The sequence below is a fragment of the Chlamydomonas reinhardtii genome, chromosome 9 (assembly GCF_000002595.2).
Source record: "Chlamydomonas reinhardtii strain CC-503 cw92 mt+ chromosome 9, whole genome shotgun sequence".
Taxonomy (NCBI): domain Eukaryota; kingdom Viridiplantae; phylum Chlorophyta; class Chlorophyceae; order Chlamydomonadales; family Chlamydomonadaceae; genus Chlamydomonas; species Chlamydomonas reinhardtii.
This window is the reverse complement of record NC_057012.1, coordinates 5,269,790-5,284,027: the sequence shown is the minus strand read 5'-3', so window position 1 is coordinate 5,284,027 and position 14,238 is coordinate 5,269,790. Positions and strand designations below refer to the sequence as shown.

At 63.4% G+C, this 14,238-nt stretch overlaps 2 protein-coding genes across 2 annotated transcripts; one reads left to right on the top strand and one right to left on the bottom strand.

Annotated features, from left to right (window-relative positions):
- Positions 1–2,683: 2,683 nt before the first annotated feature.
- Positions 2,684–8,055, bottom strand: CHLRE_09g399738v5 (uncharacterized protein). The gene is made up of 11 exons (XM_001694680.3): positions 7,696–8,055; positions 7,292–7,594; positions 6,748–7,065; positions 6,447–6,587; positions 5,682–5,803; positions 5,365–5,530; positions 4,983–5,200; positions 4,222–4,508; positions 3,820–3,974; positions 3,382–3,597; positions 2,684–3,218 (listed from the first exon to the last, which is right to left on the bottom strand). Exons 2-11 carry the CDS (start codon positions 7,533–7,535, stop codon positions 3,043–3,045), a joined length of 2,043 nt encoding a protein of 680 aa, XP_001694732.2. The 5' UTR covers positions 7,536–7,594; positions 7,696–8,055; the 3' UTR covers positions 2,684–3,042.
- Positions 8,056–8,159: 104 nt separating this feature from the next.
- CHLRE_09g399701v5 (uncharacterized protein) lies at positions 8,160–14,206 on the top strand. The gene is made up of 15 exons (XM_043065947.1): positions 8,160–8,389; positions 8,750–8,920; positions 9,116–9,196; positions 9,320–9,631; positions 9,733–9,807; positions 10,023–10,622; positions 10,771–10,893; positions 11,016–11,045; positions 11,171–11,239; positions 11,360–11,468; positions 11,629–11,921; positions 12,077–12,139; positions 12,274–12,330; positions 12,512–12,736; positions 13,025–14,206. Exons 1-15 carry the CDS (start codon positions 8,378–8,380, stop codon positions 13,127–13,129), a joined length of 2,325 nt encoding a protein of 774 aa, XP_042921359.1. The 5' UTR covers positions 8,160–8,377; the 3' UTR covers positions 13,130–14,206.
- Positions 14,207–14,238: the final 32 nt, after the last annotated feature.

Here is a 14,238-nt window from a genome sequence, read left to right as displayed (position 1 = left end):
AGTGCGCCCCCAAACCCCCGCACCCCGTGGTCACCCGTGGCCGAATGCCCTTGCCCGCCCTGTACAGCCCGCAAGGCAGGTAAGCATGTTGCAGCCGGTACACCAGCACCTTTGCCCCCCGACTGGCGTGGCTGTCCCACAGCCTCCGCCACGTACCCCGCAGAAGGGACGCATCCGGGGGCGGCATGCGAGGGTCGCCCTCCACCGCCGCCGCTGCTGCCGCCGCCGCCGTGGCAGGCCCAGTGCTAGGTCCCGCCCCTCCCGCCGCCTGCTCCTGCAGCCGCGCGGACCGCCGCGGCCCCTCACCTGACTGCTGGGACGGGGACGCATACGACTGCAGTTCTCTCGCCGGTGTGTTCTGCAGCCCGGCTGCCGCGGAGGTGCGGTGGAGCCAGGGGTCCAGAGCCACCGGGTTATTGTGGAAATGCTGCGCCGCCGTGGTGGTCAGCTGCGCCGCTGCACGCTGCCACTCCGCCTCCCGCTTCGCCAGCCGCGACTGTGCCGCCAGCTGGGGCCCCGAACCCCCCGCCTGCTGTGCTGGCGCCGGGCACGGCATGGCTGCGGGGCGGGCCGGAGCCGGAGGTGCGGCCGGGTTGGCCGCGGTGATGGCCCGCCGCACGTCCCGCACCGTGTAGTCCGCTAAGCTGACACCCGCAATCCGGCAGTGCTCCGGGTGCACCACCACCCCAGCCTCCGGCGCCAGGAAGTACGGCGCCCGAGGCCACGCCCCCGCCCGGTCCCCTGGTGATGCTGCATCGTACGCCGCCCGCTCTTCAAAGGTCCACAGGTGCCGCGGCTTGCGATGCTGCAGCACACATGCAGGCTGCCACGCCCCATCCACCGCCGGGGGCAGCACGCCAGGCCCAGGCTCCAAGAGCCGCCCCGTGTAGTGGACGTAGGACACAGCCCCCGCAGCGTTAGCCACCCACAGCTGGTCCAGGCTAACCCGCCACTGTGGCGGCGCCGCTGGCGGCTGAGTGGCTGGCTGCGGTGGATGCTGTTCCACGCCCGCGCTCTGCATGTGGCCGACCGCGGCCGCCAGCCGGGCAGGCAGCCCCGCTGGCGCCGGCGCGTCGCTGTACACCCACGCCCACGTGGTGGCGGAGTCCGGGCGCACATGAGTAAGCAGCGCCCGGGTGAGCATCTTCCAGGGTTGCCGGCCTGGCTGGGCAAGGAGGGCGAAGGTCTTAGCTTGCAGGGCAGACAGGAACGCAGGCAGGTCGACGTGGTTGACACCCCCATCCTTGTACGGCAGACAGGCCGTTTCCCGCTTTGGCAGCAGGAGCGGGTTCCCGTGCGACACCAGGCTGGCGTCCTCAGCGTGCATGGAGCGCGCAGCAAAGTGGTCCACCAGGTCGGTGAGTTCCTTCAGCTGCGCAGGCGACGGGTTGAGGAAGCTGAAGTGGTAGGCCAGCTTCGCCGCCAGCACCTGCTTCGCAATGTGCACACGGCCAACAAGAGTCAGAGACAGGGCAGCCCACAGACGCGCCACAAACGCCACCCTGTCCGTGGCCAGGTGGGGATGCAGCCCGGCAAAGAAAGCAGGCTTGTCCGCCACGGCCGTGGGCGCATACACACACACAAAGCGCAGGCGCAAGTGACCCACGTCCCAATCCCAACATACCACACGGCCTGCCGCATCCGTTGACGGCGGCTGCAGTTCGCAGCCTGGAAGGGACAGCCGACTCCGCGCCAGGATAGCCGTCCCACAGGAGCGGGGCGACGCTGCCGGGCTGGCAGCAAGGCAGTGGCGCCACGGAAGGCACGCCCCCTGCGCGGCACGAAGGCAAGACTCCAGCACCGTCGTGTCAGTAGCGTGGGTCTCCTGCACCATCGCCACATCCGCCCCTACTTGCTGTAGGTGCGAGACCAGCGCCCGCGCCTTGAACGGCGAGCCCAGGCCGTTGACATTCACTGTCAGCAGCCGAAGGTTCGCCGCTCCCACTGGTGGCCGCATTATGAGCCCCCGCCGGCCACGGCAGCGCCGTGGCGGTTGCGGTTGCTGTTGCTGCTGTGGCGTTTGCCGCGGCGGCCGCCACCCTGCACAGCGCGTCATTTGCAGCTTTCTCTATGTCTTGCAGCGGGCTGGACCCCGCTAAGTCAGCGCCACATCTGGCCCGTTTAGTGTTCCCTTAGCAGGTTTTCCTGGGGTGTTGCTTAACCAACCGACTTGTGGGGGTGGGGTGGGTTACGGCGGGGCGAGTGCTGGTAGCGCTGGTGTTTTCGCCTCTGGCGCGCGGTGGTGTGTTTTCAGGTGGTGGTGTTTCTTGCGGTCAGGCTTTGTTGTAGATTGGTGCTCGGGTTAGGTCTGGCGCTGTTAGGAAACCCCTCCCGGGGGGCGGGGGGGCCAGCCTCCTGCTCTGTCTGCCGGGTCGGGGTGGGGTGGGCTGGGTTGGTGGTGGGTGGATGTTGACGTTTTTTTGGGGTTTTCCTTTCAGCTTTCTTCTCTTCTCTTTTCTTCTTGCCCTGTCGGGGTTCTGGTCTCTGGGGCCGGGCTGCATACATCGGGTCCTCGTGCCCAGCAGTTGGGGGGCAGCGCGTCTGCTTCCGTTCAACCCTGTAAGGATGATTCCTCAAAAAAAAAGCAGCTGCGGTGCCCCACTCGGCCCAGCGTTGGTATCGGCCTGCTCCTGCAGTCTGGCTGAGCGCCGCTGACCGTCACTTGAGAGCTGAGAAGGAGACGCTCTGGTAAAGTTTATCTGGGTTCCGTTAACCCGTTCAGGAGCGATAGCAGGCCTCACCGCGGGTGGGCCACCGGCTAATCCACCTGGGGCTAACCTGGGCGGGCCACCCAGCGGGCTTTGCCTCGAGCCCACCCAAGCTTTACAGCCGTTGCCTTGAAGTTAGCCCACGGCTTATCGACCGGAGCTGGATGAGAGCGACCGAAGTCGCGAGTGACACTGTTACGGTATCCACGTGCGTCGTGTTCCCCATGCCCGATTCCCTTCATTGTAACGTCCATACCGTATCTGACAAGGAAGTGCCCAATCCTGTTTTTTTAGGCTTCATCCTTACAGATTCTGGCTACTGAGCTCAGTCAGTTCAAACTTTGATGCCCACACGCTCAAACATGGCTGCCACGGAGGTGTCCTGGCCCAACAACGTGAGAACGCGCCCGGCTGCACGCCGCTCCTGCTCGCTAGTGGCAAAGTACATTTTGACCAGCGGCTCCAACACGCCCAGGTGCACCGCGAGCTCCAGATAGCGCCCATCCTCGCCTGCATTGGAAGGATGTATGAGGGAGGAGGGGAATGAGATGCGCAAGCGGGCGAGTTTGCAAGCGGGCTCGTGTGCAAGCATGTGATGACGGGAAACTGAGCCTGCTGCTACGGGACTCAGGGCAGCGCATACCGCATGCAGCAGTGTGATGAAGACACGCACCTAGCAGAGGAACGAGCGCCGCCGCGGCGGTGACGCGCACTTGCGCCATGAGGCCCGGGTGGCCAGAGTTCAGCATCAGCGCCGCCGCCAGTCCCTTGAGCCCACCCTGCTCCACCACCTGCTGCCGCAGCGGCGGCTGCAGCGCTAGCAGCGCCACCAGCGCGGCCGCAGAGCGCTGGCTCTGCACAATCCAAGCCGTGCTTCCGGGGTCCACGCCTATATATGGAGGAAAATGGAAGGGCCGGGGAAAGGTAAGATGGGGTAGCCGAGGATGTGTGTATGTGCGGAACGAAGTGGGAAGCATTGCTGACCCAAGCGTAAAGCTCACAAAAGCCATGCAGAGGTGCGGACTTTGTGGAAATCGTCATCCGAGCTCTGGCCGCATGCAACGCATTATCAAGCGGCAAGCCACATGACACGCCAAGCACCCGTACCTACCCTGCTCATGGCTCTGTGACACGTTGTGCATCAGGATGTGCGCCACCTGCGGTACCGCGCCCGCTGCCACCAGCGCCTCCGCGGCCACGCGCGATGGCGCCACATCACGGCACGCCTCCAGCACGGCATTGTGTAAGTCCGGAAACGTGGTGTCCCTGAGCATGGACGGGTACAGAAAGCATCGAGCGTGCCAAGGGGCAAAGCGACAAAGAAAGAACGTGAATGGCCCGCGGCTCCAGAATGAACAACATGGTGGCAAGCACGGACACAGATGCAGCAGGCCAATCAGGTACGATAATTCAGTTTAGGTGGTGGTGTAGCTAGCACGGACGCTTTAAGGGCAATCAAAGCCCCGTCAATAACGTGATGCGGTACAGGTTATACAGCTGCACAGGGGCTCACCGCATCATCTGAAGAAGGTCAGCCGCCAGCTGCTGCCGGGCCTGCGCCGTGTTCGTGTAGGCACCGCCTGGCTGCTGCTGCTGCTGCTGCTGCTGCTGCTTGCCGCTGGCCGAAGCCCCCTCATGCGTCGCCTTGCCGGCGCCTTCAGATTGCTCTGCAGCAGCTTCCTCTCCATCTAGGTCCATCCGCCGCGGCGCAGGCCGGTTGGCGTCCTTGCAGTTGCGCAGCGTGTGCCGCACAATCTCCGAGCAAGCCACCAGCGCATCCGGGTCAGAGCTGCCGTCCGCCTGCAACGTGGCACCAGGGATAGGCGGAGGATGCGAGAGTTACGCATGCAATACAGGAAAGCGTCGCGTGTGTATCCCGTAAAATCCTGTCCAAAGCCCGCCCGACTCCCTGCCGCTTTGTGAATGCCGTCCGAAGTAAGCTGGTCGGAAATGGCGTCGGGCAGGTGGGGGCTTCCGTGCGTGCTAATGTGAAGTCTTAAAATGGCCATGAGCAAAGTCGTTGGACAAACCTTCGGGCTAACTCGGTCCAGGCACACCACGGCATCCGGATGGGCGGCGATACTTCCCTGTCCGTCTCCCCCAGCTCCCCGCCACCAACCGCTCCTCGTGGCCATCCCGGTGATGCCGCTCATCGTAATAACTCTGCCGGCGCGTACTTGCTTGCCCTCCTCCTTCAACTTCTGCTGTCCACCACATCTCGTCTCCTCTTCCCCCCCCCCCCCCCTACCGTAATCTGCCCTTCAGCCAGCTCACCTGAAACAGCAGCTGTGCGCATAGGGACAGCAGCCCCGTGCCAACTGCCTCGTGTGCCGAGTCGTTCGCAGTGCCGCTACCACCGCTGTCGCTATCATTGTTGGTGCCGGAATCTGGAGCAGGTGCGGCCCGCATGATGTCGAGCAGCAGCACCAGCGCAGGGGCAAGGCTGGCCCGGTTGCCAAGGCGCACCTCCCGCACCAATGGCGCCACCAGGCCTTCGCGTGTGTGTATGAACAAGGGCGCCGGCGGAGTTCAGTTAGATAACATACATGGCATCACAGGTGCTGCACGATGCGGCGCGGCGCGAACCGTGCACTGGGTGGTGTTGAGGAGGATGTGGTCACGTACGTGGGACAGCGACAACGCGGGCAAGACGCACCCGCATGTGTGACGTTGTGCATCAGCTCCGCCGCCGCTGCCTGCCCTGCTGCATCTCCAGTGCTGCCGCTACCACTTGCTGACGGCGCCATGAGCTGCCGTAGCAGCCGCACCGCATTGCCCACTGCAGCGCTGGTGCCGTTGGTGCCGGTATACGTCAGCAGCACCTGAGTGCGGCATGCGCATGAGGGCGGTTCAGCTGCCATGTGACAGGTGTGAGGACAGGAAAGGCAGTGCATCCTGAGGAGCAGTCCGTAGCCACAATCCGAGAACGCGCACCTATCGTGTTAGGGAGATCCATACAGCGCACACACGCACCTGCAGAATGACCGGCTGCACGCCGCTGGCCACCAATTGCTGGCGGCCGGCCGGCCCTGCCGCCACCAGCTCCAGCAGCTGTGCGCCAGACGACAGCGCGTCCGTGCTGTTCATGAAGGCGCCTTGGGGCGGGAGAGGGCAACGCAAAGCAGTGCTTACCAACAGGCACACACGGTAGGCTCGCCTGCCCAAGATAAATGCCTACCGTATACACTCTGGGAACCAGGCGCCTTCCTCCCCGCTTCTTCCCCGCTTCATCCAGGCACCACACCTCGCCAGTACACCTCAGGGGCGCCCATCCACCCAGCACCCCTCCAACAGGGCTCGCAAGCCCCCTCCGTGACACCTCGGCAACCCATCACGGCATCCCTCCACGGCCCATCCTGACTTCCTCACGGCATCCCGCCACTGTTCCTCTGCCACCCATCGCCCCGCCCCGCCCCCATCCCTCCCCCGTCCCTCCACGCGGCCCTCCGCCATGCATCGGGCCTCGTTCCATGCGCCCCTCCACCACTCCTCCCCCGTACCTCATCACTGCGCTTCCCTCAACCATCGCCCGTCCCTCGGGCCGTCCCTCTGGCACCCGTTGCGTACCCTTCACAGCACCCCTCGATGGTGCGTCCGGGGCCCTTCATGGAACCCTTCCCCTTTCCCTCTTGCACCAGTCGGGTTACCCATCTGACGCTTGGTATATACCGGCCCATCTCGAGAACGCAGTTCACATTATTCCTCGCCAAGGCGTGCACGGCGTAGTGGCACGCGCACCTGTCTCCAACAGCCCCATGCCCACGTCGATGAGGCCCTCCGTGCGCGCCGCCACCCAGGCCCGCACCGAGCGCTGGCCCGTGCCCGGCCCCGCCAGCGAGTGCAGCAGCACCGCAGCCGCTGCCTGCCAGGACGGCACGCCTGCACGCATGCGGTGTGCACTACGTGACAGGGTTGGAGGTACATGAGACAGCATGGGAATCTGACCGAGCTGGTCCAAGTGCATGCCATGGCGAACATCAATGAGCATCTTGGTTGCATCGGGACCAGTCACGCCCGATATGGCCCACCCTCGTCCCACCTGAGCGCATGACCTCGTCCACGCGCGACAGCACCAGCCCCTCGGCCAGGCGCGCGCGGGCTACCCCCGCGCCAGCGCCGCGGCCGCTGCCGCCCAGCAGCCACCCCTGCAGCGCCGTGTCCGGTGCCGCCAGCTTGGCCAGCGCCAGCAGCCCCACCGACACCAGCTCAGGCGGCGGCGCAGCCCCCGCCGCCCGCTGCTGCTGGTCCTGCCCCTGCTGCTGTGATCGCTGCATTGCGGCCTGCTGGTGCATCACCACCTGTTTGGCCAGATCCAGGTCCACCGTCAGCACACGCCGGGCCAGCGACTCGATCACACCTGAAGGTGGAGGGTGATGGCACAACAAGGTGAGAGGGGGAGGCGGAGTGGCACATGCATGCAGTTCCAGTTCAGACCATACAAGGCCGTAGGCTTTACTGGCGGTCTTTGGACACATTTTAATCAGCCCGTGAGTAGCGTGCAGGTGTATCGTGCAACTACGGGATTCCCCAGCGACCAAGCGCCTGATGGTGGTGGCGACTAGCGAGGCGACTGGAACACGCACCTGGCGCCGCCTTGACCTGGTCCCGCAGCCCTGGCATGGACGCAAGGTACATGACGGACAGAGCCGCTGAGGCGCTGCGCTGCAGGCTCACCAGCGGGTCGCCCTTCTCGTCTGACATGCCGCTCCCGTGGCTGGCCCCTGGGGTATTGCCATGTGCCGCGCCGTGCTGGTGTGCGTGTTGTGGCATCACATCACTGTTTAGGTCGGAAAGCAGCTTGCCCGTGTTAATGCTGCCTGCGCCCATGCCGTTGCCACTCAAGCGCGGAGATAAGAACTCCAGGCCCGGTATTGGCGGTGTGATCCCTGCAAGGGCACAAATCGATGGGGGCGACAAATCTTGGCGTCCTTGCATGTGCCCTAGGACCATGGACAAAGCTGCGGCGCGCGATGATAGCCGCACGCACCAAAGTAGTGCAACGTGATAGCCACCAGGGCCACGCCCAGAGACATCTTTAGCAGCGCCATCTGCCTGGCCACGGCACTGTCCACCAGAACTGGATAGGTCAAGGACAAGGGGTGCCAGTGGAGTTGGATGTGGCGTGCCGACTAACCAAGCAAACCCTGGGGGGCAGGACCTTAATGTGACCTTTTCTAGAGCAAGCGACCAAAGTTCGTTTGTATCGAGCGTTGTAGTCTAAAGCCGGCCGCTCAGCATGCGGTGTGGACTAGCAGCTTTCGCCGCATAGGCACCAGTCAAGTCTCTATATGAATTGCATCTTTGGCACCATCATGTCGAAGCGTGCATATTCATGAGCGTGAGCATGCTGAGATGATGCACTGCTCAGTCTTCAAGTCAATCAAGTGCAAGTGCGCGCCTACAAGTACAATCAAAAGCTGTTGGTTATGATAATGATATATACCTCCTTATCTTTAGAGCCGCTGCGAGCCGTATCGATATAGCTCACGCGAAGGCTAAGACAAGGGCCCGGCCGGCGAGTCCTTCAGACACACATGTCCAGTTAAATAATGCATAGTCAACTATCTGTTTGCGCTCGATAGCCTTAGCTTTGAGTTCGAGTCAAGGCGCGAGCTTCAAGTGCCCCGCACCCACCCGCAGGGCTGCCGAAGCCGGCGGCCCTTTAAACGATGTCTAAGAAGGTAGTGAACGCAAGCACAAGAACCGCCAATGGGCAAGGGTTCGGGTCACATGCGTCTGTGCGGCCCAGCGGATGCGGCCGCGCTGGAGCCCAGCGCGGTTATAGCGGCGTACAACGGTAGTGTATTTCCCTGGGACGATGCTGAGGCGGCATTCGCCAGTCAAGGGTGCGGGCAACGTGCCAACTGCCAGCGACTGTTTGTGAACGGCTTGGCCCAGTTGGCTCCGACTCTTGTTGAAGACAGTCGCGTGTGTGTACTTGAGCCCAACGAAGCAGCAAAAACCCCATACCCAAAGCCACCGTACCCTCCACCCTATCCTCCACCGATGCACATAACACCTGCTGCCCGCCAACCTCACAGGATGGAGATGCATTTGGCAGCGAGATCGAGCGCATGCTCATGGAGCGGCCAATGACGTCCAGCCGGCAGGGTCCGCCGCGCGAGCCACTGCCCATGGCCAGCGGCCTGGTGACCAACACCCTGGACGACCTGATGGCAGAGCTGGGCATGCTACGCGGGGAGAGGGGAGAGGTGTGTGCGCTTCGGCGCTTCACAGGAGGGGCAGAGGCTACAAGGAAGGGCCAGGGTCTGCGAGCGCTGTGCACAGAGTGTGGGACACGGTAATGGGGATGAGGCAATGGCTTGCTGGGCTTACGTTAGCGCCAGAATGCATGTCAGCACTGGGCGTGCGTAGCTCATGCTGCCACTACCTGACCCCACCCGCAGGGGGACCGCGCACTGGGCCGTCATGGGACCCGCACTGGCCCACGTGTGTCGGATGGGGCGACCTTGTCCAGCCATGACATGGTGGGTTCAAAAGCAGCTGCAACTGGAGGGGCCAGGCCACGTGGGGTCCTTCCTACTGCCCACAATCCTGCTACTTGGAAGCTGCCGGCTAACCAACCCTACATGCCCCATGCGCCTGGCCAGCCCCAGACCCAGCGACCCATGACGCCTCGGTCCTCTGCTGCCGCCGCCGCCTCGGCGGGTGGCGCGCTGGCCAGCAGCATAAGCGTGGGCGGCGGCGGCGTGGTGCTGCCGCAGCTGGGCCCTGGCAAGGCCGCCATGCAGCTGCCGGGGCTGTCCGGCAGTTCCGGCTCGGGCCAGGCACCCAACTCGCCATCACTGGGCGCCAGTCCGGGTGGGCTGGGGCCCGTGCGCGCGCAGAGCCCCATGAACATGCGGCGCTCGGTGGCGGGCGCGCCGGGAGCGGGCGGTGGAAGCGGGTTGCTGGCGCCCATGGTGAGAGGGCGCTAGGGAAGGGGGGCTGGGAGGCATGCGTGGCCAGGCTGGGCTTAAGCTCGTGCTTGATCCGGCCGTACTGGTTGCGCCCCTCCGTGTAGAGCAACATGCCCACGATGGGCGCGCCGCCAGGGATGCTGGAGCGGCAGGCACAGCTGGAGATGCGGCTGGAGAAGGTGCGGGGGGTAATTCCTCGGAACATGGCACGCTCGATGGAAGCCCTTGATGAGTGTTATCACTGTCATGGCGATACTTGGCGATACTTGTCCGATGCGTCTGGGAAATGGGCAATTTGGGGTTTTCAGTGTCACAAGGTTATGTGTTGCTGTGCCATCGCCTTCTCACCATGTGGCCTCCCGGCCGCCTCGTTGCGTCTCCTCCGCGGCCACAGATGGAGGCGCGGGAGAACCAGCTGATGACGCTCGTCAGCCAGCTGCAGTCGCAGGTCTCCACCCTCAGCCGCGCGCAGCAGACGACACAGCAGCAGCTGGCAGCTGTGGCTGCCGCGCCGCCGCCGTCGCCACCAGCCATCTCGGTGCCGCCCGCGCCTCTTGCCGCGCTGCAGCAGGCAGCAGCAGCATCCGCTGCTGCGGGCAAATCCAACAGCCGCACCAACAGTCCGGCGCCCGTGGCGCGTATGGCTGCAGGTGAGGCCGCCACCGCCGCGGCACCGGCAGCTGCTGCGCCTCAGCCGCCTACGAAAGTGTCGGATGAGGAATTCATCCAGGATGACGACGAGCTCTCGGACGACGAGAAGGCAGGGCCTGCTAAACCTAAGAACGGCGCGGCCAAGCCTGCGCCGCAGAAGCCGGCGCCCCCCGCTGGGCCCGGCCCCACGCCGCCCGCTGGCGCGGCGCCGACTGCGGGCACGGGTGCCGCGGCGCGGCCGGCGGTTGGCAACAAGCTGGTACCTGGCGGCGGCGGTGCGGCGGAGTGGGAGTCAGACATGTCGCAGCTCCGTAAGGAGCTCGCCAACCTGGCTGCAAACCTGGTGGGTGTCGAGGGACTAGAGACAACGGCTGGTCCACTGATTAAGCTGACTTGATACCAGTGAAACACATTGGGTGCTGGATCGCGCATGCATCTTTGCACAGCTGTTTACTGAGGCGCGTTGATGTTGGATGGATGTGGGCTTGCAGGTGCGGTTGCGCGAGCAGGTGAGCACCATCGTGCCAGGCGGGACGTCGGACATCTCCGAGGCGATTGCGGGCCAGGACCAGGCCGTGCAGCAGCTGAAGAACAACCTGACTCAGATTGCCATGGTGAGAGAGACTTGGGTTGGATGGGCCATGTGGTGCAGTTGGTTATGTGCAATCGAGGCTTGATGCAACGTAATGCAGGCTCGCGCTGTCATGGCTGACACTGGGAACCCCCTTGTTCGCAGGATGTCGTGTCGCTGCACAAGGGCCTGTCGGTAAGCAATGTCGGAGCAATCTGTAGGAACTGCGGCCAATGTCGGATCAACCTGTAGTAACTGCGGCCATCACCTTCCCAACTGCTGTACGCCCCTTTCTGACGGTCGGTGTATGTTTCTCGCAGGCGCACAAGCAGTCCACTGCCCAGGCTCACGCGCAGCTGGAGAAGTCCATCGTAGACCTGTCCGTACAGGTGGGTCGCGGCGGGCGGCTGTATTTCTGTGACTGTTCGGCTTCGTTGTATGGAGGCAAATCGTAACATCCGCTCAACATGGGACCTGCCTCTGCACTCCTGGCCCGCTGTCCCAAACAGAGTCAGACCAACGTGCTGAACGCCATGACCCAATCCGCGCACGCGCCCGGCGTTGCGGCCCAGATGGCCCCCAACGCAGTCGCGAACGCGCTTGCGGCCACCGGCGGCGGTGCGTGAGGACGGCTGGGCGGGCTAGATCCCGGGGCTGTTCATGCTTCCAGAAGCCGCAACTCTGCTTCTTGGCCATGCTGTACCTTCACGCCGTGTCCTTGGCTTCAATTTCAGCCTCTAAGTAGGCATGCCTTGAACCCCCTTGTCCTCCCGTGCAGTGTCAGGCTCGCTGGAGGATTCGCTGCGCAGCGCCTTCGCCAAGCCCGCCATGCGCGCCATGCCCCAGTTCAACCTGGAGGCCGCCGGCTTCATGCCCGACAACTCGGGCGCGGCGGCGGCGGCAGCAGCCTACGGCGGAGGGGGAGGCGGCATGCAGCGGCAGCAGCAGATGGGTGGAGGTGGGGGTGGCGGCGGCGGGCTGAACGGCGCCTGGGCGCTGCTTAACAGCTTTGAGGAGCAGGCGGCGCAGGAGAAGGCGGAACAGCAGAAGGCCGCTATGATTGCACACCAGGTGAGGGCAAGGGCACACAGGACCTGTGTATTGTTTTGGGTCCAGCTGGGTGCCTGAGAGAAGGCTGCACTTACTTCGGTTCACAGACAAGGCCGTGCCTTCAAAAGCAATGTCCAGTAACTGAGAGGCGCTCACGTTGTTTGGTAAACGTGTAGGCAGTGGCCATCGTGGACGCCAAGGTGAAGCAGGTGGTGCTGCACGTCGACCGCCACATGCAGGTGGGGCGTTGCGGGGCGGGAGCATGGGTGCCAAGGCTGTCAGGGCCAGGAGGATTGGCGGGCCTCTTTGCATCATGGTTGTGAGTGCGAGACATTGACAGCTAGCTGCTGTTGCTTTGCTGGCGCAATCGCAGCTGGTCTCAAACGACGTGGAGGAGCGACTGCGCATGTACGAGCAGACCATCATCAGGGTGAGCCGCTGTTGGTCAACCCATATGGACCCTGAGGTGTGGTTCTTCCATGCTTCGTTCTGCGCCGTAGACATCTGGCACCGGCTGGTGGCGCGAGCTGGCCTTTGACAGACATATGTACAACAAGCTAGCATTACTCCCCATGTTTGTCAACCACGTCTCTTGGATTCTCGCACAACAGATGGCCAAGCAGATCGACACGGTGCAGCGGGTCATGCGCGACCTGGAGGGCAGTGCCACCAATCGCATCGTGGTGCAGCGCGGTGGCAAGGACCTGGACGAGGAGCCCGCGCCGGCGCCGCAGCAGGCGCAGCAAGTGCCGACGCAGCCCCGGCTGACATCTGAGGAGATGGCGCTCAAGGAGCAGGAGGAGCGCAAGGACGCGGTGAAGGCCAACTGGCTGAAGGTGGGAAGACTGGGAGTGGGTGCTGACTTGGGATGGTTGACTGAGCGGGAGACGGCCTGCCCCACTCCATGCGTGTCCAGTGGGATGGGGACTAGGAGCTTACAGGGCCGAGTGCAAACAGGGGCTGTGTTGGCTGCTGCGGGGGTGCGCGGTGCGGGCTGCTGGCCCGCGGCAAGGGGCACATTGTGGGCGAAGGCACACGCTGCGGTCTATGTAGTAGGTCGTCGCATCGAGCTGCTGCCGTGCGTGCTCGACACTTCGCTGCTGCGGTGTGTTGGCTGCCTGCAGGCTGCGGCCATGGCCCAAGGCCGCTTCGTTAAGCAGGAGGAGGTCAAGAAGGAGGTCAAGACAGCCACGCACGGCTACTTTGGCGCCCCGCGTGCTGCGCAATAAATACTGCCTGTCCAGCTTCTTTATGGTGTTGTATTTGATACTTACATATTTACGATGGACACCGCAAGGCGCCACAGCCTTAACAACCTCAAGTTCTCGCGAACAGCCTTGCTCACTGCTGGCTACCCGGTTGAGGCGGACCTGGAGCCTCCAATTGAATCCTTCGAGTTTCAGCCGGGGCAGACGAATACGCACCCCGCGCTAGTGGAAGGCTTGAGGTGCTTGGTTGTGCGGCGGTGCGGGTGGATGAGCTGTCGCATGTCAGTTAGAGGGCCGGGTAGTATGGGCATCGCGGTGCATGGCGACAGGTGCAGGTGTCTGTCAAATCACGGCGTCTATTGCTCCCAAATCATGGCTAGTTAAGGTTGGTTGGCGACGTAGACGCATGTACGGACGACGCGTGGAACACGGACGTATTAGTCCTGGAGGTCGAGGGAGTGCTCATCGTACCCCGAGGTCATCCTGCATCCTGTGCGGGCGCGCGGAGCCTGGTCCCTCCGCCTTCCTCCCTTTTCGATGCAGGCCGCGCCACGAAATCCATGGAGGAGCTGTCCATGTCAGCGGGTGCGATTAACATGCGCAAGCGCAGGTGAGCGCGCCACCGCTCTAACTGAATCTGAAGTTGAGGCTAAGCGACTCGCCGCAAGAGACGGCCAGAGAGCGGACGCATAAGAGCCGCCAGAAGAAGCGGGAGGAGGAGGAGAAGAAGGAGGAACAGTACTGTAGGTGGTACTGGGCGGTGGGTCCAGTGGGTACGCAATCACCCGTAACGTAACGGGTCTTCGACCGACGTTGATTGCGCATGGGGAGCATGGCCAGCCCATATACAGATCTCCACCTGAAGGTTTGACGCGGGTTGGATGGTTTTACGAGTGTGTGATGCGCCGTGTCTTTTGGAGAGTGGGGGCCGGAAGTTCATGCAAGACCCGCAATTCCTGGTCACGTCGTGAAAGACAAATCTTGTCCGCTTGTGGAGGGAGGGCTTGCTTAGCTGGCGCCACGGTGCGGCAGCGGTGCTGTTTGTTGTGCTGAGCGGAAGGACGCGGTGCGCGTGTCACTTTTAGCGGAATGGCAAGAACAGACCGAAACTGAACATGACTACAGCTTTC

Coding starts and splice junctions, on each gene's coding strand:
- CHLRE_09g399738v5 (XM_001694680.3), bottom strand. CDS start 7,535: ATGGGCGCAGGCAGCATTAACACGGGCAAGCTGCTTTCCGACCTAAAC. Junction 7,066..7,291: donor CCAGGTCAAGGCGGCGCCAG/GTGCGTGTTCCA, acceptor CTCCACCTTCAG/GTGTGATCGAGTCGCTGGCC. Junction 5,531..5,681: donor TGCAGCCGGTCATTCTGCAG/GTGCGTGTGTGC, acceptor TGCCGCACTCAG/GTGCTGCTGACGTATACCGG.
- CHLRE_09g399701v5 (XM_043065947.1), top strand. Junction 8,921..9,115: donor TACGCGGGGAGAGGGGAGAG/GTGTGTGCGCTT, acceptor CCCCACCCGCAG/GGGGACCGCGCACTGGGCCG. Junction 9,808..10,022: donor TGGAGATGCGGCTGGAGAAG/GTGCGGGGGGTA, acceptor CCGCGGCCACAG/ATGGAGGCGCGGGAGAACCA.